At 39.7% G+C, this 23646-nt stretch overlaps 1 protein-coding gene across 5 annotated transcripts; it reads right to left on the bottom strand.

Annotated features, from left to right (window-relative positions):
* Positions 1–4744: 4744 nt before the first annotated feature.
* si:dkeyp-84f3.5 (uncharacterized protein LOC334144 homolog) lies at positions 4745–19899 on the bottom strand. 5 transcript variants are annotated; one of them, XM_025009866.2, is made up of 4 exons: positions 19765–19896; positions 16453–16596; positions 15221–15285; positions 4745–13677 (listed from the first exon to the last, which is right to left on the bottom strand). In XM_025009866.2, exon 4 carries the CDS (start codon positions 13520–13522, stop codon positions 11678–11680), a length of 1845 nt encoding a protein of 614 aa, XP_024865634.1. In that variant the 5' UTR covers positions 13523–13677; positions 15221–15285; positions 16453–16596; positions 19765–19896; the 3' UTR covers positions 4745–11677. The 5 variants fall into 5 exon arrangements, with proteins under 5 accessions (XP_024865634.1, XP_017288747.1, XP_017288748.1 ...); XM_017433258.3 differs by lacking the exon at positions 15221–15285 and adding an exon at positions 18503–18579 and having other exon boundaries at positions 19765–19884; XM_017433259.3 differs by lacking the exon at positions 15221–15285.
* Positions 19900–23646: the final 3747 nt, after the last annotated feature.

The following is a 23646-nucleotide window of genomic DNA, read 5'->3' as shown; positions in this document are numbered from 1 at the left end:
CGGAGGAAGCCCGCCCCCTTCGGGCTCCGTGGCGCCCTCCCTGACACAGTCTGGTGGGGCGGCTGCACGGCTCCTTCCGGACGAGCGCACCCTGGTCCCAGGTTCTGCAGAGGCACGGAGTCAGTGCTGTCTGTGGTGGTGGTGTGGAGACCCAGATCACTGGTGCCCTCCCCTGAGCATGTTCAAAACCATCCTGCTCGTGCTGCTGCAGTATCTGCAGTCATTTGTGCACTAAGACCAACCTGCAGACTCCTGTGGATGGACCTGGCATTTAAAGGGTTAAGTTGACACATCCATTTTGTGTGCAGGGACTTGCCATAAAATGGCGCCACCTTTTCCAGTGCTGGTCCACTCCAATCCCTCCCCAGCACTGCAGGCATGTGCGAGAACTAGGTCCCACAGTGAAAACAAAGGCTGAAAAATCTTAAAGGCTACCACTGATAGAGAACAGGAATGCACAGAAATGTTTATTATTCTGTAACCGTACAGTTAAAGTTAGTGCACACATGGTTCCACAGTGCTGATTTAATTTCCTAGGAATGATCAGATGACATAAATAATTCAAGACCATCCAATGTATTTAAATGTGTACTTTAGACTTGTGCCAATACCTATGAAAGGCAGACCAAAGGTGCTGCAGATTTTTTTGATGATATGATTTAAAAAGCACTAGCATCCTCCCCAGGGCTTTCGTGGCTTTAGTGCACCCCCCCCCCACACACACACACACACTTTAATTACCATTCTGTGTATGTTACGCAGTATCTGCAGGCATTTGTGCAATAAGACCAACCTGCTAACTCCTCTGGATGTACCTGGCATTTAAAGGGTTAAGGTGCACACATCCATTTTGTGTGCAGGACTTGCCATAAAATGGTGCCGGTGCTGGTTCCCTTACAAACTCTCTCAGGACAGTAGGCATGTGCGAGAACTAGGTCCCATAGAACAAATACAAAAGGGAAGAATAGAAAAAGGATCTCCAAGCCTACTGCTGGCTGAAAGAGAGAACAGGAGCTTACAGGCATTTATTATCATGTAACCATACAGTTCTAGCTGGTTTACTCATGGTCCAACATCATTGTTTTATCTTCCTAAGAACGAGAAGATGACAACATAAATAATTCTAGACTATCCAGTGCATTTAAATATGTACTTGAGGCTTGTGGTAAGAATTATGAAAGGCAGACCAAAGGCACTACAGTTTGTTTTCATGGTGTGACTTAGTGAGCACTGGAGTTCTCCCGAGGGCTTTAGAGCCCCCCTGAGCACTGTCATAGCCATTCTGCGTATGCTACTGCAGGATCTGCTATCATTTGGGCATAAAGACCAACCTCCTGAGTCCTCTGAATGTACCTGGCATTTAAAGGGTTACGTTGCACACATCCATTTTGTGTGCGGGGCTTACCATAAAATGGCGCCACCATTTCTATTACTGGTCCATTTCAGTCCCTTCAGCAGTGTAGGCATGTGCAAGAACAAGGTCTCACAGAACACATACAAAAGGGAGAAAAGAAAAAGGTCTCCAAGCCTACTGCTGGCTGAAAGAGAGAACAGGAGCTTACAGATATGTTTAATATCATGTAACCATACAGTTGTAGCTGGTGCACTCGTGGTCCCATATCATTGTTTTTACCTCCTAAGAATGGAAATATGACAACATAAGTAATTCTAACCTATTTGATGTATTTAAATCTATACTTTACATTCGTATTAATACAAATGAAGGGCAGTGCAGCAAAACCACTGGAATTTTAAACATTTTGTATAGAATAGGGTCTCTGTTCAAACAGAACCAGGTAGGTAACAGCCTTATTTATAGTAACAAATTAATATATTACAGCTTGTCATCACACATAAATTCTGGATAATTAAAGTTTTTCTCATTGTCAGTGTTTGGCCCATTATCCCAATGCTCTTGATCCATTTGACCCACATCGGTCCATTTTGTCCTATATACTGAAAAAAGATCTCCACTGAAGCTCACCCGCATGAGCAATGATTAAACGCCACACTTACACCACAGATTGCCTGCTGTCACTGTGTGTTGCTCCAAATTCAAGGGTCTGATCCTCCAAACTAAGCTGACATCAAGACACAACTCCCCCACTTACATTCTTCATAGAAAGCAGTTCTTCTCTGCATTACCTCACTCCTCACTTATGGGTTGAATTTTATCAGTAACAATCATGTATCTGCACTTGTTATATCCCTAAAGTGACAGGCCCGAATGACAGAAATGGTCTCCAATGAGTAAAATATTTGACATTGGGGCGTGATAAAAATCTACTTTGAAGGACTTCTTTGCAGTGCTCAAAGTCAAAGGTGCACATAATTTATGCAAATAAGTGGACAAAACAAAAACTCCTTTTCCAAAAGGTGGAAGAAAGTGGTAAATTAAGAAATTTTTAACAAGGACCTCTAAAGGAGCTTTTACAGTGGTGTTCACTGGTACGTATAATGACTGAAGTACCAAGGGGGATTGTGAGGGAAGTTTGAGTCCTGCCAGTCCTTGACTCCTACGCAGAACAAATGCTGTGTACATTAGGGATGGTTGTCATGGTGCTAGTCTTTGGAAACAAGAGGGAGAGAGAGCGACAGAGAGAGAGAGAAAAAAAAGTCAAACAGGGAAATGCAGACTACACAACCACGTGCATGGTTATCTGCCTTGTTAGTGGTCTCTGTGTTGGCACCATGATAGACTGCCTGCCTGTCCAGGGTGTACCCTGCCTCTTGCTCATTGACTGCTAGGATAGGAACCATCTCCCTGCAACCCTGAACAGGATTATGCAGGTACAGAAAATGAGTGAGGGGAGTAAGATTACGCCACCAACCTCACTAATTGTAATGGTGAAGGTATTTTTTTTTTTCACCAATGCAGTTCCATTGCAGTGTGTTTTAGTCTTTTAAAGTATGACTTTGCGGTGGCTCTCTGGCTGTGGGTAGACTAATTGGTTCTGAGCTGAAACCAGCTTAGACCACATACTAATATAAGCTATAAATTATCTCAGAAACCTCTTTCATTCTAAAGGGGGACTGATAGTGTGTGTGTGTATGCGTGTGTGTGGGGGGCGGGGGGCAGCAGCTGGCAGTGGGAACAATCTGCCAAACTACTATGTTTTTTTTCCCAATAAAGAGCTAGAACAGGACTAGTACTAGTACCAGTTCTTAACTGGTTCTTAATCAACAGCCAAGAACCAGCTTGTTTTTTTCCACAGCCAAAGTGGTTCCACAGAGTTACATCAATATGCCACATTAAGTCTGTTCTAGTATATCTTCATTCTTCCTTCTGGTGTAATCTGAATTTCTGAATGGAGACAGATTATCTACACACATTGCAGTAGTTGTCTTGTTATCCATGCAGACAACAATCTAGTTCATAAACATCGTTTTAAACAGTAGTCTGTTTCTCAATGCTCTTTCAATTGCCAAATTGCCCTTCGACTCTGATCAGAATTCATAAATGGTGCAATAATGCATGCCATTTTAAAGTGGATCTTTAAACGCCAGCTGGTGATATTAAAAGACGTGACAATGTTTAAAAGGTGTTCTTTGGTACTGTCCAGCAAAGGGTCGATGTTACTGTGGAACAAGGTCTTTGGTGCTAGAGTTGTCAAAATAGGAAAAAAAAGTAGTGCTAGGGAAGAACAAGCCCCTTTCACAATGCACCTTCAAGCTGTGCCTGAAATACTATGTTTTTGTGTACATTATGCATCGATCAACATAGTAAAAGTCAGCTAGCTCCCATAACAACTCTGAACTGCCAAGGAGGTAGTCACAGAGCTGAGTTGGTGAGGAGGTTTGATGTTGGGGGTTCGGGGTGGGGAACCACAAGCGGAGCTCTGTTCTAATCAACAACAATGCGAGGACGTTCAGAGACACCATCCTCACATCCTTATAGGGCTTAAGCTGTTTCCATACTCTATGAGAAGTCACAAAGTCGGCTCTCATTCACGTGATTATGCAACAAAAAAATGGTGTAGCAGCTTTATCCGCCGCTTCGTGATACAAGGCCCTGGCTTAACTGTTAAGCCCAGGTGTTTGTGCTAAGTATTGTGTGATTGGTCCAAAGTTGTTGTCGGGGTGTTTATGCGGAAAAGCTGGTGAGCTTTACTGCTCCGCTGAGAAGCTGCTGACCGAGGCTGTTAGAACATACAGCCATCTTTACGACTGTTCCAGCAAAACTTAGAAACCTATGAACTTGCTATTTGTGACTGTGACTGTCTCAGTTGGTTTAATAAACATTTCTGGATGAGATAAGAGAAGCAAAATTCTGTACAAGGACAGGAGAGTTGAGAATCTGGCAGGAAGGAACCCGTTTTAATGCTGTAGGAGGGAGGAGCTTCCCAGGAGTTCTGATCCGAATGTCTCGTGGGCTATGAAAGGTGTGCAAAGACAAACATCTCGCAACAATGTGACCGCAAAGACTTAATGACATTGGAGTATGACGGAGCCTTTAAAGATGTCTTAGGTGTAAGATGCGAAGTAGGAACCTCCGTGGAGCTAGTAACTATTGGCTATTTCAGTAGTTTTCTATACACATCAGTATCTTTGAAGTGTATAGAAAACTTTTTTCTGAATAGTTTGGCATTTTCTTAAAAAAAATTACAAAAACAATTTTCCCCTTTAATTTCTGGACTTTCATTCCCTCTCTGCAACACAGTGCATCTCTAACACTTGTGCCTTTTAAATTTGCCATGAAAATGTACAGCAAATATATGAGGTAATAAATCAATAGCTTTCCACATTAGTTTATTAATGTTTTAATACAGAAGTAAGAACAGTTTTTAGAAAAAAAAGCTTTACTTCGAATTTAACACTATTGGGCATAGTGTTACCTTCCTTCTCCTCCTCCTCCATCACAACATAAAATTGGGACAGTCTTACTCCTTGGTGTGAACAGACAAACATAGGGGATAGGGATAAGTAGAGCAGTAGGGGAATGGGTGACCAGGGAGCCACCTTGAGTCATCAAGGTCATGGTAATCCAAGATGTTTAGAGAAAAAAAAGGCGACTATCTATTAAAAGGTTCTTAAAGATATTTCACATCTCGTCCAAAACACTACTCGACTTCTAATGAAAGACTGACAGTTTTAGACATTTAAGAGGTCATGAAAGTCACTAGTGAGTCCATAACTCACATGCTCATCCTGTGTGTCAGTTAGGTGGTGGCCACTTGTGAATTGCTTACTAAGCCAAACAACGTGTGATGTATTATGGGCACGTTTTAAGATATTAAACAGTCTGAATCTGCCTGAGGAGTCATTAAGGCTTCATTGTAGGCACTTGATAGGTAATACCCCCGGCTATGTTCTCTGTTTACTGTAGTCTTTTTCTATTTAACATGCAGTGGGGTAAATAACAGATTGCAACTTTTGAACAGAGAAGACATGTCTTGAGAAAGAAGGAAGTCATCTATAGAGGAAAGAATTATTTAATTCCCTATTGATTTTGTGAGTTTGTCCACTTACAAAGAACTTGATTTTTATTTTTTAATGGTAGTTTTATTTTGATGAAAAAGACAGAATATCAAAAAAAGAAGAAAAAAAATCCAGAAAAACGTTACAAAAAAGATGCATACTGATTTCCATGACACTGAGTCAAATTATGTACTGCATTTAATCACCTACAACTCAGCCAGCATTCTACATCCAACAGATGTGTGCCACATGGGCACATAACCAATCAATCTTTTTCAGACACTCTAATTCTCACCTTGTAAGTATATGTATAACACAACTGTCTACAGGATGAATTTCTTCTTTTTCACCCCGTCCACTACCATGGGTAAAAACAAAGAGCTGTTAAAAGGATGTCAGAGACAAAATAGGAGATTTACACAAAGCTGGAAAGGGGTACAAGGACATTGGGCAAAAAAATTTGGTAAGAAGATGCCTGTTCGGGATTATTCAGAAATTGGGGGTGGGGGGTGGAGAGACGAATTGCCCTCAGTCTGGAACTTTGTTCAAGATCTTGCCTCATGGAGTAAGGATGATCGCAAGAAAGATGAGGGATCAGAACATAATTGCATGGGAGGAGCTTGTACCAGAGTCACCAACAACATTATTGGTAACACACTATGCTGTAATGAACTGAATTCTTGCAGTATCTGCAAGGTCCCTCTGCTCAAGGCTCATCCCAAGTTTGCCTATGAACATCTAAATGATTCAGAGAAGGCTTTGCAGAACGTGCTGTAGTGAGATAAGAACAAAATCGATCTTTTTGGCAATCACTTTACCCGCTAGGTTTGGAATTGCTGAATATGATCCAATGAATACCATCCCCACAGTCAAGCACTGTACTATGCTTTGGGCTGTTTTTCTGTTAAGTGTACCAGATAACTTTACTACATTGAAGGACCAATAGATGGGGCCTTCAAAGCAGTAAAACCTTGGACAAGAACCTTTTTCCCTGAGACAAAACACTGAAAATTGGTTGGGGATTGCAATTTCAGCATAACAATAATCTAAAACACGCCATCAAGGCAACATAGGCAAGCTCATAAGAGCCTCAAGAGCCCATTCTCAACACAAGGTCTGGGTAAAACCAGTTTTTTTTCCCCTCACAAATCTGGTTTGGGAGTTATTGCAGCTTGTTTGACACACCATCTGGGCAGAACCATTTTCTTTTGTGTTCGACAACTACTGTGTGATTAGTCAGAAATTTAAAGCAGGCGCAGTTAATGCAGAAATGTTGACATTTCCACTTTGAGGACATTTCAGGAGTTCTGCACTTGAATTTCTCATGAAATATGAATCATCCTGCCCAGAACAAACTTTGTTTTTGATTCTTGTTCAGTATGCCAAAGCTTTAAGATCAAGGAGTGGTGCAGCCAGTCACCAGGCCTCAATCCTACAGAAAATCTGCAGGCTGTTGCTTGGCTTCAAGCTGCCAAGCGACAGCCACTAAAGGGTGTAGAAAGTTTCTGTAAAAAGGAATGGACAAAAAATCCTCCTGGGATATGTGCAAACCTAGTGAACAAATAAAAAAAACCTTAGTGCCGTGCTTGCCAACAAAGATTTCTCTACCAAATACTGAGTCAAGTTTTGGTTGGTGATCAAATACTTTTCTCCACTCAATGACATGCAGGGCAATTTGTAACATATACATTTTTTTAAATTTAGTTGATAATCTATACTATATTGCCAAAAATATCCACTCACCCATCTAAATCACTGAATTTGGGTGTTCCAATCACTTCCACTGTCACAGGTGTATAAAATCAACAATCAAGGCATGTAGACTGCTTCTACAGACATTAGTGAAAGAATGGGTCGCTCTAAGGAGCTCAGTGAATTCCAGCATGGTACTGTGATAGGATGCCACCTGTTCAATAAGTCCAGTTGTGAAATTTCCTTGCTACTGAATAAGTCACAGTCGACTGTTAGTGGTATTACAACAAAGTGGAAGCGATTGGGAACGACAGCAACTCAGCCATGAAGTGGTAGGCCACATAAAAATCACAGAGCGGGCTCAGCAGATGCTGAGGAACAGTGTACAGAGGTCACCAACGTTCTGCAAAGTCAATAGCTACAAACGTCCAAACTTCACGTGGTCTTCAAATTAGCTCAAGAATAGTGTGTAGAGAGCTTCATGAAATGGGTTTCCATGGCCGAGCAGCTGCATCCAAGCCTTACATCACCAAGCGCAATGCAAAGCGTCAGATGAAGTGGTATAAAGCATGCAGCCACTGGACTCTAGAGCAGTAGAGACGTGTTCACTGGAGTGACAAATAACGCTTCCGTCTGGAAATCCGATGGGCAAATCTGGGTTTGGCTGCTGCCAGGAGAACGGTACTTGTCTGACTGCACTGTGCCAAGTGTAAAGTTTGCTGGAGGGGGGATTATGGTGTGGGGTTGTTTTCCAGGAGTTTGGCTCGGCCGCTTAGTTCCGGTGAAAGGAACTCTTAATGCTTCAGCATACCAAGGCATTTTGAACAATTTCATGCTCCAACTTTGTGGGAACAGTTTGGGTATGACCCCTTCCTGTTCCAACAGGACTGTGCACCAGTGCACAAAAGTGCGTTTGGTGTAGAAGATCCTGACTGGCACAGAGTCCTGACCTCAACCAGATAGAATACCTTTGAATTAGAGTGGAGACTGTGAGCCAGGCCTTCACCTCCAACATTAGTGTTTGAGCTCACAAATGTGTTTCTGGAAGAATGGTCAAAAATTCCCATAAACACTCCTTAACCTTGTGGAAAGTCTTAACAGAAGAGTTGAAGCTGTAATAGCTGCTACGGATAGACCAACATCATATTAAATACTATGAATTAAGAATGGGATGTCAAGTTCACATGCGTGAGAAGGGAGACGAGCAAATACTTTTTGCAGTATAGTGTATCTCTCTCTATTAAAATGAAACTGCCATAAAAGCTAAAGGGAGTTTTGGACCACGGTCACTAAGTGTTCGCTGAAGTGGTTTAAGCATCTGATTAAGATACATTCTGAGCACCTTCCTCCCCCAGGGCAGAACTTGTTGAAGGGACTGTGCGACCTGACCACGTGTAAGTCACAGAAAATGGATAATATAAAAAATGCACATTCCTTTTTATGCGAGCAAGCTTACAAAATCAATTGGGAATTAAATAATTATTCCTCCTCTTTAGCTGACTTTCTTTTCTTCTCAAACCATTTGTTTTGTCTAATCAAAATTTATATGTTGCAGTCCTCAAAAGAGTGTCCCTTATTCTTGAGATGTAGCTGAAGGGTTATGTCTTGACCTGAGGAGCACTTCTTGGTGAACTGGATTGCATACACCTCACAAATTATTCAAGTTCGTAAACAAATCAAAACTGACGACCCAAAAAAGTCCAAATGAATGGGTGAGGTAGTATCTCTCAGGTGACTTCAATGCCCCTTTCAGTGTAATTGTCCAACCAAGAGCTTTTAAATGTGAAATATATTGCAAGGTTACTTAAGTTTTCTAATGATAAGTCATTACAAAAAACTTAAGTAACCTTTTGGGTGAGAGGTGAAACATCTTCAAGAACCAAGAAAGTAAGTCCAGTTGCCTTTTCAAGCACCTAGATTTAGCACCATGTTGTCGTTTTCTTTTCAGATGCTCCTTTAAGCGGCTGTTGCCATAATAAGTGGACTCGAATGAATTGCTTTACGCCGGATACCCTTTCTGACACAACCTGGGCTCAAATCGGCAGCCTCAGGATTACAAGACTGCAACAATGAACACCGAGCTCCAGCAGCCCCTACCTAGATTCAGCACCATCACGTGTTTAAAGGCTTTAAGGTACGAAATGACTGGCTTTTCCAATAATAAATCACCGACCCATTGTTTGTCAATATAACGACGCAAAAATTCACCACACTTAGGTTGTGAAAAAGTGGTTTAGCGAACATGAAATATTTCCACACACAGACGGGCTACCACCAATTCCAGACCTCAACCCAAGGATCTTAGAAATGTTCTAGAAATGACTATACTGCATTCAGATTCCCTCGCAAACCACACAAAATCTTGATAAAGGAATATTGCAAACTTGGACAGAAATGTTTTGACGTTACATAAGCAAATTCAGGTGATGTCAAGGCAAACGTGTGTGAACAAAAGTGGTCAATAAAAACGTGACTTTTTTGCAAGTCCAAAGACAAAGAAACAAAAGAATGACCGTCAGAGGCCCTAGATGAATTTAAGTGAGATTATGTAAATGTAACAGTGGGTAAACTATTCACAATAATGAACCCAAAACTATCATGGTTAAAACAAAATCTGACAGCATTTTTGTCTACAATTGGTAACTTGACCTCTATACTGAAGGCTAGTACAAGCCAATGTTTGACATTAACAATAATATAAAGAACATGGAGTTAACAAAATTTAAAGAAACAGAACTTCTTTATTTAACTTGCAGATCTTGACCAATCTATAAAATAAGATGGCCACTTACCCTAAAAACTACATTGGCTTCTTTTAGTTAGGTACAACTACAAAGGATTTTGTTACGATCTCTCATGGCAAACTTTTATCAACCACCCCAACAAAAACAGGTCATTTCATATATTGATGTTGAACTGCCAATAAGGCACAGGACATTTCTGTTTCATTGTCCAATGAAGATCGTATCATTTCAATCTGTCTGGGGTCAGCCGTTTGACATGGCAGCATGTTTAAAGCAACTGTGATACCAGACACACGACATTCAAAACTCTCAGACAAACTTAATTAAAATAAAAACAAAACAAAAACATGTTAGTGTGCAAGCTGTTGCAGCAACACTGGTTGGTTAAACCCACCTCACCCCCCAAACATTCCACAATGTGCAGTGTTTCTACATCTCTGTCACAATATGGTGCCAGATTTGATATCTTGAAATCAAGACTGAAGACACATTTAAAAAAAAAGAAAAGAATGTTACATCATACTTTCTACAATGGAAACCAAAATTGTGGTCTATGGTGTTGTCTACTAAGAAAAATATATTGACTTTATAGTAAACACTTTGCTAGACATCATTAAAGATGTGAAAAATGTTGGAAGCCTTGGGAAATTGTGTCATATTAACCCTGGTCAATTTCTGCTTTCCATTGAACATTGTTGTGAAAAATAATCCAAATGACTACATGATTGCCTCCACCAATGTTATGTTTTTGGTTGTGTTGGTTGTCCTTTTTTACCCCTAACAAACTAAATATTAGTGGTTATGGACTTGAGAAAGAAGCTTTAACCCATAGACAGTAGCTACTATGTTATTTGTCAACAAATACTGTAATACAGCCCACTTCTGCCAACTACTGTATGTTCAGAACCAGTTTGATTTTTTCGCAGCCAGAGAGCAATCACAAGGTCATGTTATGTCACTTCAAGCATACCTCCCAGATTATTTTCAATCACAGGCTCGTTATCACTGCATAATATTTGAATTTCATCAGTTATCTATAAATGCAAGCTCGTATTGTTAAAAAGCCAACACTGCTTATAACAGAATTGACAAGTTCAGTCAAAAATGAGGCTGAAAAAAGGTGAATGTACTTGCAGCCCATGCATTGGTCCAAATTTAGGATGCACCTTAAGCAATCTAATAATTTATGAGGAGGAGACTACCTACATTACAACTGAGACATCGGAAGATTTTTTTTACAAGCATACCATCAATTAAAACTTAACAGAGAATACAGTTGCCTATGTGACCATGTCAACTTCATGTACAGTAAAATGTACGCTTAGATTTTACACTTGGGTCTTCTTTAAGTCAAAGAAGAAAAGATGAATCAAAGCAAAATTGAAAACATTTAAAGAAATTTTCCCCAAACATTTTTTATCATCTCAACTTTCTAAGTAACAATGCTAAGCTTTTAAAATGTTGGCAAACAATTAAAAGGTACTCAAATGACATAATTGCATATTTATTAAAATAAACAATAAGCTATACGACAACTTGAATGGACACTAAAACAATGAAAATCAAATATATTTACCGGTGCTAATGAGACTTCCAACTTAAAAGCAACCAAAGCTTGTGGTGGATTTTAGGATGATGTTTTTATGTTTTCCACAACAGGCATACGTTGTAGTTTTGCTTATCTTTTAAACTGGGCATTTGTTTTAAATACAAGCACTGTCCACCCATACCTTTTCTGGCTTTCATGCCTTAGCCATTGTTTCTGAACCATGAGACATTTGGTGCTGAAGAAATGTGTCCAAGCATGAGAATGTCTTTGTGCACTAAGTGCATTCGTAAAGAGCGTCTGAGGAATTTCCTTTATCAGTTTGTTTTTGGTCCACATAGTCATCCTCCATGTATTCTGCATTATCCTTTTCGAGAGCCTTGTCAGGATCTGTTCCAGTTTCATGAAATGTTTGTCCAATGCCATCATCTGCATTTTCAATGTTTGGGTGATTTTGAAGATGAAGCTCAAGAGACGACACGTTCTTAAACTGAGCTGGACATTGGGGACACTTATTGGGTTCTTTCTTGTGATAGCGCAAGTGTCGCTGGTATACACACAAAAGGCCAAATTTCTTTCCACACTCGTAACACTTGTATTTACCTCGGACTGCTTTTCCCGATTGCTTATCTTTTGGACTTTTCTCCATTGATGTCTGTTCATTGTTAGAGGAGTCTTTAGTGTTCTCATCAGGGGTGTCTATGCTTTTCTCAACATCAACAGAATCAGAGGAAGGCCCATTTTGTGGATTAGTATACAAGTGTTTCAAAGCTGGTTTCTTTTCTAATTCAGCTTTGTGGTACATGACGACATGTCTTCTCAAGTCACAGCGCTGAGGAAAAAGTCTACCACAAAACGTACAATTGTGCATGGTACCTTTATGGTATCTCATGTGCCGAGATAAACTACTAGAATGATTAAAGACACGATGACAGTGCTTGCAAGGATGTAGTTTTCCATTTGGATTACTTCGTCTGCCCTTAGGTGGGAGTCTTCGCTTGAAGATCTTTTGTGATTCCTGATTAAGCCTGTCAATTTCTTCCTGTGTTTGATGTGTGAGATGATGTTCCTTTAGATCCGACAACTTCTCAAAACGATCGCCACATAAACCACATCTGTATGGTGTGAAAGTGGGTTTCAAGTCACTCTCGCTGTTGGTGTCCATTGAGAATTTACCATCTCCATTCTTTACATCCTCAAATGTGCCATTGCTGTGGCAGTTTACAAAATGCATGTCTTCAGGATCCTTAGAATCCACTTCCATTTCAAGATCAGACAGAGAAACAGCATCAGGCTCTTGTCCCTTGCAGTAATACACAGAGTGTATTTGGAAATCTGACATCCAGAAGAAACTCAGCTTGCACTTCTTACAGGTATATGCTTTCTCCATTTTTTTACCCTCCTTAGTCTCTCCCAAAGCTTTCGACAAGGAGTGATTTTCTTTTTGATGAGCATTCAGTGCATCCCTTCTAAGGAATCTTTTACCACAGTGACCACAGTAGTTAAATTGTTCGTTGATGTGGTTCTGTAAATGTTTCTTGAGGTCATGTCCATCTTCAAAGGTCTTGCAGCACAAAGTGCACCTGTAGCCTCTCCCCGTGTTTCGATACTGCTGGTGGAAATGTAAACTCTGCAGGCTGTTAAATGACCTGTTACATATTTCACAACGATAATGGCTGTGCCGTGACTTGTCCAGGTTCAAGTCAGATGGCCTGGGCTTGAATGCGTCTTTGTGTAAGGAGGGCTGTGACCTCGAAGTTGGAGACAATGGCCTAACAGGCAATGGTAAATGTGATGGCAATACTCCTGGAGATACTGGTTTCACAGGGGAATTTGAAGAATGGGACTGGGGCAAACCATTTACAGCTGTCAGTGTACCGTTTTCTTGAAGCACATATTCCCGAGGAATTTCAAATCCATAGGATGAGCCATCAAAGGAAAATGACTCCAAAGGTCCATGAATGACCATATGAGTCAAGACATTGGAGTACTGACTGAATCCATCACCACACTCAGCGCAGATGAAAGCACTCGATTCTCCACTTAGTTGTGCTGAAGCGACATTATTCACGGTTGTTCGTCTTTCCATGATTAAATTATTTTGTCTGTGAGCTGATGGCATCACTTTGAACCTGAATGTAAAATTAAATCACTATCCAGACACAGGCAAAAATGGTCCCCGCATGGTCACAAGTGCATTCAGTCAGCACTTGGGCTCCAAAAATGTCCTCGTGAGATGCATGTTTACTCCTGTGATATTCCACTTTGTATTAGCACCTGAAAGAAATAAGAAACATATATTAAAACCACTGATAATCAAACTGCAGAGTACAGCAAGGCAATGAGGGGATCTGAGGAAGAGACATGAAGCTACATATGGGGTCTAAAGGTAAACAAATGGCCCAAAGCATCACAAGAGTAACTGATAAGTGCGATGATAAGACGACTGCACAGATTACAGAAATGACTTGCTGCCTGGCCAAGATTTCAATATCTATCCAAATGGTGTTTAGATTTGGACAGGTTTGTACTGCTTCTCCTTGGTTACATTAAAATTTGATGTCAGTTTTGTCAGGCAACAGCGTAGCAAGCAGACTCCTGAGGAGTAGCAAAGTTTAAACTGCTTCTGTAATCAAGAAACCATTTTTGTTATGTTTAGTTTTTTTTTAAAAAACAAGGATTTCCATGGAAAACACACCCTAGAATACTTTATTGCTCGCTTTGAACTTAGCAATAAGCACTTTCACAAAACACTTCAAGCCGTGACTTTGATGCCTTCTGGCTGTCTCTAGGCAGTATCTGAGTGGACCAAGGCAGCATGGTGGGTTGAAGCCCGTCCGCCGCTGTTGTGCCTTGGTGCCACTAAGCAAGGCAGAGTAATAGTCAACATATGCAAAGGTAAGCTGTCTTTGTAGCTCAAGGATGTGATATAGTGATCGCATTCTGTAAGTATTTTGTAGGCCTCTACTGTAGCAGAGTGTATGAATACTAGACTGACCTTTTTGCAAACAAAGAAAGGGCTTTTTTTTTAGTTTTGTGAATATCTTTTTTTTTTACATAAGCAATGCTGTTGTTTTTTCCTCAGTGGCACCTAACAGTAAGGCCTGTACCAGGATCCTGTCTTTGGATGGGTAAGACATGTTGACACAGGATGTCACAGTGTCCGAGAGGCTCTGACAGGCGCTTTGCTGTCAGTCTCTCAACTCACCACCATAGCTGACCTAAACTCATACTCCATGGCTCCTAACATTTGTGAGAACACTTTTTATAAATCAATTCATTCACTTTACCCACTTTTCCTTTCCGGGTCATAGGTGAGCTGCAGTCACTGTGCGAGAGGCAGGGACACTTCGGACAGGTCACAAGTTTTTCTAAGATACTGGCAAAATGTGTTAAGAGGCAACACCCTGCCTATGGAGACGACACGTTCATAGTCGTTTGCACAGAAACACCGATATACTGAAATTGTCTGGACATATTCTTGAGGTTTAAATGTAAGAATGGATAAGAAAGAAATGTAAGAATGAATAAGTTTGCAACATTTCCTCTGGAGGTCACCAGCCCAGCTACCTTGCATAGATGTAAGTACAATTACAGAAATCTTTCAAGAAGACAATATCTGTCTCAACATGACACTCGTGCCTTCACGCTGAGGTCCTCTCATGACCAGATTGTGTGACCGTGAGTCATCATTCCAGATAATAGACCTGCAGAAATTTCCTGACATATCTCGAAGCGGACAGTACTGATTGCAGCTGCTCAACTGATCACCGCCTGGTGGTGAGTTAGACCAGATGGTAGGGGAAGATGCCAGACATACCCAGTAGTTCCAGTTATAGGGGAATCACACTCCTCAGCCTTCCTGGTAAGATGTTTTCAGGGGTGCTGGAGAAGAGAGTCCAGTCAATAGTTGAACCTTGGATTCAGGAGGAACAATGCAGGTTCCGTCCCGGCCGTGGAACACTGGACCAGCTCTTTACCCTTGCTATGGTTCTCGAGGGGGCATGGGAGATTGCCCCACCAGTGTTTCAAAAAGGGGAAATGGTTGATGTGGAGTCATTTCAGAGAAACTGAGTAAACTCTGTGGGCACAAGTTATCTATTCTGGTGTCAGAAGATCTAGTTTTTGTTGATTGTAACAGATTTCATTAAAACAGACACAGATGTCTTACATCTCCTGCATGACTTCTGCACAATCAATGCAGTGACAGGACATGAGTGAGAGCCATTTTACAACTGCAGCATTTAAATACACTTGCACAGCTTGCATAGAATGGTACGTCTATCAATAAATAAATAATTAGGTCCCTTTGGTTAAAAAAATAGCAAAGAAGAAAAGCAGAACATTATGTAAGTTCAACATTATGCTAATGTCAGTGAAGAATACAGGATTCAGCAGGCAGAAGTGAGCTGTTTTAAATGTAGACATCTGAACACAGTTCAGATTTTATAAAGATAAAGTAGAAATTAATAAACTGAAAGGCATGCAGTTTGTAAGCCTTACAGAAATATCAAAATTCTTTGATATTATTAATGTTTGATTGTAGGCTAGTTGTCTTCACCCTGATCTGACCGTTGCAAATTTAAGGAAAAAGAGCTGAGATAAGATATGAAGGAACAAGTTGCTGTCAACATTTTCCTCCAAGTCTAAAGACACTTTTACAAAACAGTCCTGTGAAACGGCCGCAAAGACCCGTTCATCTGTAAGCTGCCTCTGAACATTTACAAGTCACTAACAGCGCTGGCCACACCCCACATACATGTGAGCTTTCAGAAATACATCGAACTTAGTGGAACCAAAATTAGTGTGTAGCACTATGCTTTAAATGTCTGACAGATGTTGCCTTCATATCATTTTCAAAACATAACAAATGAACTTAGCAATCCTCTTTGATTATTCACTATTTTTTAAACTAAACTGCTGTAACTCATCAGTGATATTTCCCTCTCGAATGCCGTTCCTTGTTAAGACTTTCAAATCTCGTGGCCGAGGTAGTTACACAGACCATATGATACTAATACCTCACGTCTTGAAGCTGCAAAGCTGGCTCACCTTTCAACATGTTGACTGCTATGGTATCTGTTACTGTCTCACTTGGTGGCACAGGCACAACAGCAACAGCCTGAAGCCGCCTCGGTCCACTCCGATATCACAGAAGGCGTGTAAGTCTCGGCTTGAAGTGTTTTGTAAAAATGCCTTAAGAAAGAAGAGATTCAAGAAAACGTGTTTTTAAAGCAAAGGTCAAAAAAATGATGCACACAGCTGGACGTCACAGCAGCAGTAAAAGAGGGGTATCTAACTGGGCTGTGACGAGGTGGCAAACGACATTCATGAAGAAGCCTCCAAAAAGTGCAAGTTTTGCAGGGTTTTTAAATTCTTTACGTGAGTCGCTCAGCTCTGTCGCTTGAGTTTTGAACATGTTCACACAAGTCTGTAACAACTTTTCTCTTAAAACACCCACAAAGTCATTATGGGTGTATCCAACCCGACTTGAATCCACTTGGTCTGCATCATGTATATCACCTACCCCTCTCAAGAGAGCTAGAGCTGTAGTTTGACTCCAGCACAGGAGCTCTCCTCAAACAGAAAAGTATAAAAACCACGTTGATGATAAATAATAACTATTAAAAACCTGGTTCAAATCTAATTATCTTTGCATACTCCAGCAGATTGCCGAGGTGGGTAACAAATTAATGTCCATGGTCAAGAATGCAGTTTTGCAAGCTGAGCGAACAAAAACATGCTGCGTTTTTCAAAAACTGGTTGCTCAACTCGTCTGTCACTTGGTTGCAGACCCTCAGAATTCAGTCTGACTGCAGCTGAAAATTCACATATTTTCTTGCAATTTTTACCAACCAACTATTTCAACCAGTAACCAACACAGACTAACAGCAGTGTAGCAGTACATATAGAAAAATTTGTAAAGTTTTAGATTTTATCCTGATATTTTTTTTACCAGTCTGTCCTGCAAACAATAAACAACGACATATAAAAATACTTTACATATTTCATATAAACTTTGCTACTTAAAAAAAAAAAAAAAAAATCACTGCAGCACACTGAGAATCAACAAGGACGTATTGAAATCACATCAAAAAGTAGATTAAAAAGTTTTCACACAGAATAATGACTCAAGAAGGGTATGAATAAAAAATTAGGTGTACACCGTGTAGCCAAGTATACCCTGCTCCACACCATGTCCCCTTGATAACTTTTTTCATGTGTTTGGACTGCTGATGTTTTTCACTCAGAAACTGGGACTGAAAGCAATTAATTTAAAGATAAACGTCCAATTTTTCAAAAGCACAAACGAAAACATTTTATTTAAAACTGACTCATGAGAAAAGTTTTTATTAAGAATTATCCATTACTAGAAAAATGTCAGATTCTTGGTAATAATTAGAGGATGCAAGGCAGATAAATGTTTAGATGCACTGACTTTACCAGCACACTTTATGCATCATTAACTTGCTGCTGAGCCCTTTACCCAACAACATGCCAGAGAATTATTTAGTAAGAATTCATCTTTGACACTGAATCACCAGCTGTAAAATGCCCCTTTTGAGCCTCAATAAATTACTGAATTTGTTCAGCTAAAAGAAGAGTTAAAACTATCTGTGAAGGTGCTAAATGTAGTTGTCACATGTTTATCCATTGTAATTACAATAGGATGGGAGAGACTAAATTACATTTCATGTGTCTATACATGGCAAGGAGATGAATCAAAGCTCTACAACATCACATTTCACTATTTTGGGTAGTAAAACCTACATTAAAAATATTAATATATGGCATGATATATCCAAATAATGGGCCAAAGTGTTAACATTGTGTGGGAAAGGAGGGCACTGGTTTCCACGTGACTCACATAAATGCACAGAATCTCAAACAAAACCCATGAGATCATTTACCTTGTATGTTTTACAGCAGGACCTTCTTTAAAAAAAAACTGCAAACACTAAAACAGACACTGTTGGCAGAAACATTAGACAATGGTTTTGTCCACAGTAGCTAAGGCTCAGTGCATTTTCACTGTTTACAGACTCCAAAAGTTGTTTATGTTTTACTATTAAACAATAAGACAATGAAACAAAAGTCATACCTGTACATTTATTTTCACCATTTGATACAACCTATCCATCAGTCTCACTGTGTCTTTTTGCAACAAACAAGGGATATCTGTGCGAAAAAACAAAACAAAACGAGAGTAAAATGAAATGTGCCTCAATATTTTAGGAATTGCAATTTTATAAAAAAAGCAACCAAATGTGTCAATCTTCTGTGTGAGTGAGATGATCTTAATTTGAAGCCCCAATCTTTGCTATTGCTGGCTACAAAACAGAAAAAAATGTTAAGAAAATCTTTGTATTACTATTGTTGGCAGGAAAAAAAAACAACATTTCCAGTGAAATTTGAGTTTAGCAAACAAACAAAAATTTTTTTTAAAAAGGAAATAAAGAAACCCCCACAACCTGGGACAAAGAAGAATTATGCTGTTGCATCTTTATAAAAGCCAGCTTATTATAAACAGTATTATTATTATTTAATGGCCAAATAGTATAGCTCTTTTTTGTGATAACCAGTCACGTATACAGAATAACCTTCAGTCTCAGCCTCTCATTTTCTTCTTAAAGATGGACGGTGACACATTATACTATGTTTGTGTGTTTAATCAAAACAGTTAAACACAATAAACCTTGCTTTTGCAAATCGTTTGATTAAAAAAAACACCTTAAATATCTTAAAACTGGTACTTTACTTACTGCAAATTAACTCAGCTATCAAACATTAAACCATGTCGGTATTATTATTATTGTTACCATTACTAAAGATGTATATTCAATTTTATTATTTTTCAACCCTCGGTAATTTCCGTAAAAAAAACAAACGTGTGCACATTTCATTTCCCACTTGAGCTGTTTGCAGTCAACAAAACACTGCCAGTATAGTGCAGCTTGTTTACCACAACCAAAATAAACAAACTTCCACCTTTTGTTCTGTGATTTCATGTGTTAAACAAGCAAAACACGTCCCGGCAGTGGTCGAATAAACACGAAAGTGTGCAGCACAACAAAATGATCAACTGCTTTAAAGCTGATCTTAAAATAAAACTACGAAAACGCACGATCACGTGTCACCATCAGACATAAATAAGCGAATATTAGAAGCGGATTACAGTACCGTTTTACCCGTGTTTTTCTTTGTGAGCTCCTGTGGTCAGGACTGCTAGCAGGATTAGCCTACGTTAGCTTCTGATAGTTAGCGCTTCTTTTCAACGGTGGGAAAACGCAGTAATCTTCTGCTACACTCTGCAATTAGGGCTACCGACACATCACTTTACCATTTAGCTTAGTAACAACTTACCATAAAATCTTGTACAACTCAGAGTAAAGTGCCAAATGGCTGCAACAGAAGTGAAGCTGCAGGCTGCTAACTGCTACAGGCCGGGGTGTATCCCTCCTCTAGCTTCGTCTTCTTCGTCTGTTTCTTTTCTCACCCAGAGTACAAACCGGCGTTAGGGCGCAACACCGCCACCTGCTGTTCACCACGGTTTATTCAGCGATAGTCTGTGCACAACCGCCCCCTTGTGGTCGGAAAGGATTCTTACAAATTCTATTCATTCCAGTTTGAATCGACACCTTTTTCAAAACTATTCGGTTGATTGGTGTTGAAAAAGCAATAAATAAATAAATAAATAAATAAATAAATAAATAAATAAATAAAATAAAATAAAAACAAATTGATAAATAAAAAAATTAAAAGTAAAAAAATGGCAGAAACAGGTTACATGTAATGGGAAATGGAGAACAAATGGAGAGCAAACTGTACAACGCTGCTGCTCCTCTAAGCATAACAATCAGTGATTACAAGTGGAGACAGCTGATCTGATTTACAAACACACACACCATGCTGTTACACATATTTATATTTAATAACACAAACTCTGAAAAACATTTAAAACAACAGCTCTCTATCAGGTTTTTAGAGCAGTATGAAAACATTTGTAGCTTCCACAACCTAAATTCCAAATTATTACACATGTGCTTTTTGCCATTGTTCATTTAAAACAAGTTTGAGAAAACTGATACACAACAACTATAAACATTAATATACCACCAGAAGGTAAAATTAAACAAACAAATATTAAAGTTTCAATACTTCATTCCAATTTACACCCTTTTGAAAAGTGGATGTTGTGTTTTATTGTTTTTACTTTTGACCCCAGAAAGAGAAAGTGCTGCAGACAATTTTAGACAAACCTTTTATATATATATATATATATATATATATATATATATATATATATATATTTGCACAGCAAAGCTTATATTAAAGGAGAAGGTGGAGAGTTTAAGCAATTAGTTACAAGTCTTTTCCAGTCAAGTCTGCTCTTGACAGAAAAGGCTTCAGAATAGAAACATTGTGTGTAGGAGACGTAAGACATCTGTCTGTTTGAGTGAAATCTTTATCTGTCACAATCAACAAAACTAGACGTTTCGACACCAGAATAGATGACTTGTGTGCTCAGAATTTACTCCATTTTTCTGAAATGACTCATCATGAACCATTTCCCCTCTTTCAAAACAATAATAGATTTATGAGCAAATTTCCATTGAATCAACAAACAGTATTTATATCAACAGTTAATGAGAGAAAAATATAAATTCAGCAATACCATGACATGAAAATGAATTATACGTACAGTATTTATACAGTCTAAGAGAGATAAACAGAAGTGGTAAAAAGGAACACATGAATGTTGTCAATTTAAGTTTTCTTTTATTTGTGTAATTTTTATTAAAACTATATTAAAACAACACTGAGTTTTGCTTAAATGAGTTTAAAGAAAATCAGTCAGACTTCTTTCATATAATAGAAATCATTGGTGTTTTTTAATACTATTGTTTGTTTTAAATTAATGTCTTGAACACAAGCAAGCCAACATTCTTACAGAAAAGAATCATCAGAATTGGACATGTGCTGTCTTTAGTTTTGATCTTGTTGGTCAGTTGCCAAAGCCAACATGAAACATTTGGATGTAAGATGGCGACACAGGTAAAGATGTTCAGAGTGAGTATGGTGGTGTTTTAGGTTGCACACAAATTTATCAAACAGGCAGAGGAAATCCATAGCTGAGGAAAAATGCTGTGAAGAGGAGCAGCCACAGCAGGATGAGGAACCCAGCTGAGACTGTCAGCCCTAAGAACACGGTACCAACTGCACCTCTTTTCTCTATACTGTAAATTAAGAAACACGAAGAAAAAAAACAACTTTGAATAGTTTGTTCTAAATTACAACCATAAAGATGAGTGTCCTGTTACATTCTTTTACTTTTGGAATAGTGAAAGAAAAGCTGCAAACAGTTTTACTCAAACATTGTTTTTTTTTATATTTGCACATCAAATCTTATGTATAAGCAGAAGGAGAGTTTTAGCAAATAATAACATCATGAACGGTCAGCTCTTGACAGAAATGGCTTCAGAATAGAAATATTGTGTGGTAGCCTGACAGTGTTAACGTTTTATTAGTTAATATTGTGCAGAAGTCATGCAGGAGATGTAAGACATCTGTGTCTGTTTTAATGAAATCTGTTACAATCAACAAAAACTAGATCTTCTGACACCAGAATAGATAACTTGTGCCCACAGAGTTTACTCAATTTCTCTGAAATTACTCCACATCAACCATTTCCCCTTTTTGAAACACTGGTGGGGCAATCTCCCATGCCCCCTCGAGAACCATAGCAAGGGTAAAGAGCTGGTCCAGTGTTCCACGGCCGGGACGGAACCTGCATTGTTCCTCCTGAATCCAAGGTTCAACTATTGACTGGACTCTCTTCTCCAGCACCCCTGAAAACATCTTACCAGGAAGGCTGAGGAGTGTGATTCCCCTATAACTGGAACTACTGGGTATGTCTGGCATCTTCCCCTACCATCTGGTCTAACTCACCACCAGGCGGTGATCAGTTGACAGTTCATCTCTTCACCTGAGTGTCCAAAACATACGGCCACAGATCAGATGATTGATTACAAAGTCTACCATCGACCTGCAGCCTAGGGTGTCCTGGCGCCATATGCACTTATGGACACCTTTATGTTCAAACTTGGTGTTTGTTAAGGACAAACTGTGACTAGGACAGAAATCTGGTAACAGAACACCACTCGGGGTTCAGATGAGAGAGGCTGTTCCTCTCAGTCACGCCCCTCCAGGTCACACTGTTGTTACTCACGTGGGCATTGAAGTCTCCCAGGAGAATGATATGCCCCTTTTCTACTGGCTCTATTTCAGAAGCCCCGCTCTACTCGGCCCAGCTTGGCTCGGGGCGTATGCGCTACCTAAACTTGGCGTCATTTGTGGAGACAACAGAAGCGCTATGGACAACTTTGGCCCTGTGTTGTTGCTGTTTTTTAAACTTATGGGGATTCTCCTGAGACTTCAGGAAGAGAGGTCAGCTGTTATCTGCCGGAGATTTCAGGCTTTACAGCACCTTCAGCTGGGGGACAGACGGCATAAACATTGCAGGGTAAGCTAACACTGTTGTTTATAGTCCTATTACTTCGCTACCGTTCCAAAATTGTCTATCGTTGTTTTCTTCGCTCTTCTTACGCTTCAATCTGTCCACACCCACGACCAATGAGTGAACAGGAGCTAAGCTTGCGCCACCCACGAAAGCAGGGCCGGCCCAGCTGGCTCTACTCCAAAGCAGGGACCACAAAAGCAGGGACCGGCCTCGAAAACATGCCGGTGGAAACGCACGCAAAGCAAGCCGAGTAGAGTGGAGCCGGGACCTTTAGAACCGATAGAAAAGGAGACCCCAGCTGGAGCACCTTCTAGCACCCCCGCTAAGGACTCCAAGAAGGTTGGGTACTCTGAACGGAAGCTTTGGGCATAGGCACAAACAACAGTCAGAGCCCATCCCCCCACCCGAAGATTCATGGAAGCTATACCCTCTCATCTACAAGTGCCAAGCCAGAGTAGTGGTCAAATATCAAGAGGAATCACAATAAAGGCTATAAAAAGTGTGTGGTTGAGGTGGAAGTTGCTAAGGAACCTTTAACCAAATATTAGTGGGGTGCATGTATATATTATCTATAAAAAACTTCTTATCTTCAATCTACAGTACGTATGTCAGAATTCAGTTGACAATAGAATGCAAAAAAGCCTAAACAGTGATCAACTGTACAGATTTTGTTGAAAAATGAATGAATGAATAAATAAATAAATCACAGATTTATTTATTTTTTC

This window comes from Kryptolebias marmoratus, linkage group LG16 (genome assembly GCF_001649575.2).
Source record: "Kryptolebias marmoratus isolate JLee-2015 linkage group LG16, ASM164957v2, whole genome shotgun sequence".
Classification (NCBI taxonomy): domain Eukaryota; kingdom Metazoa; phylum Chordata; class Actinopteri; order Cyprinodontiformes; family Rivulidae; genus Kryptolebias; species Kryptolebias marmoratus.
Note: the sequence above shows the minus strand (reverse complement) of the source record. Positions and strands in the feature narration are given on the sequence as shown.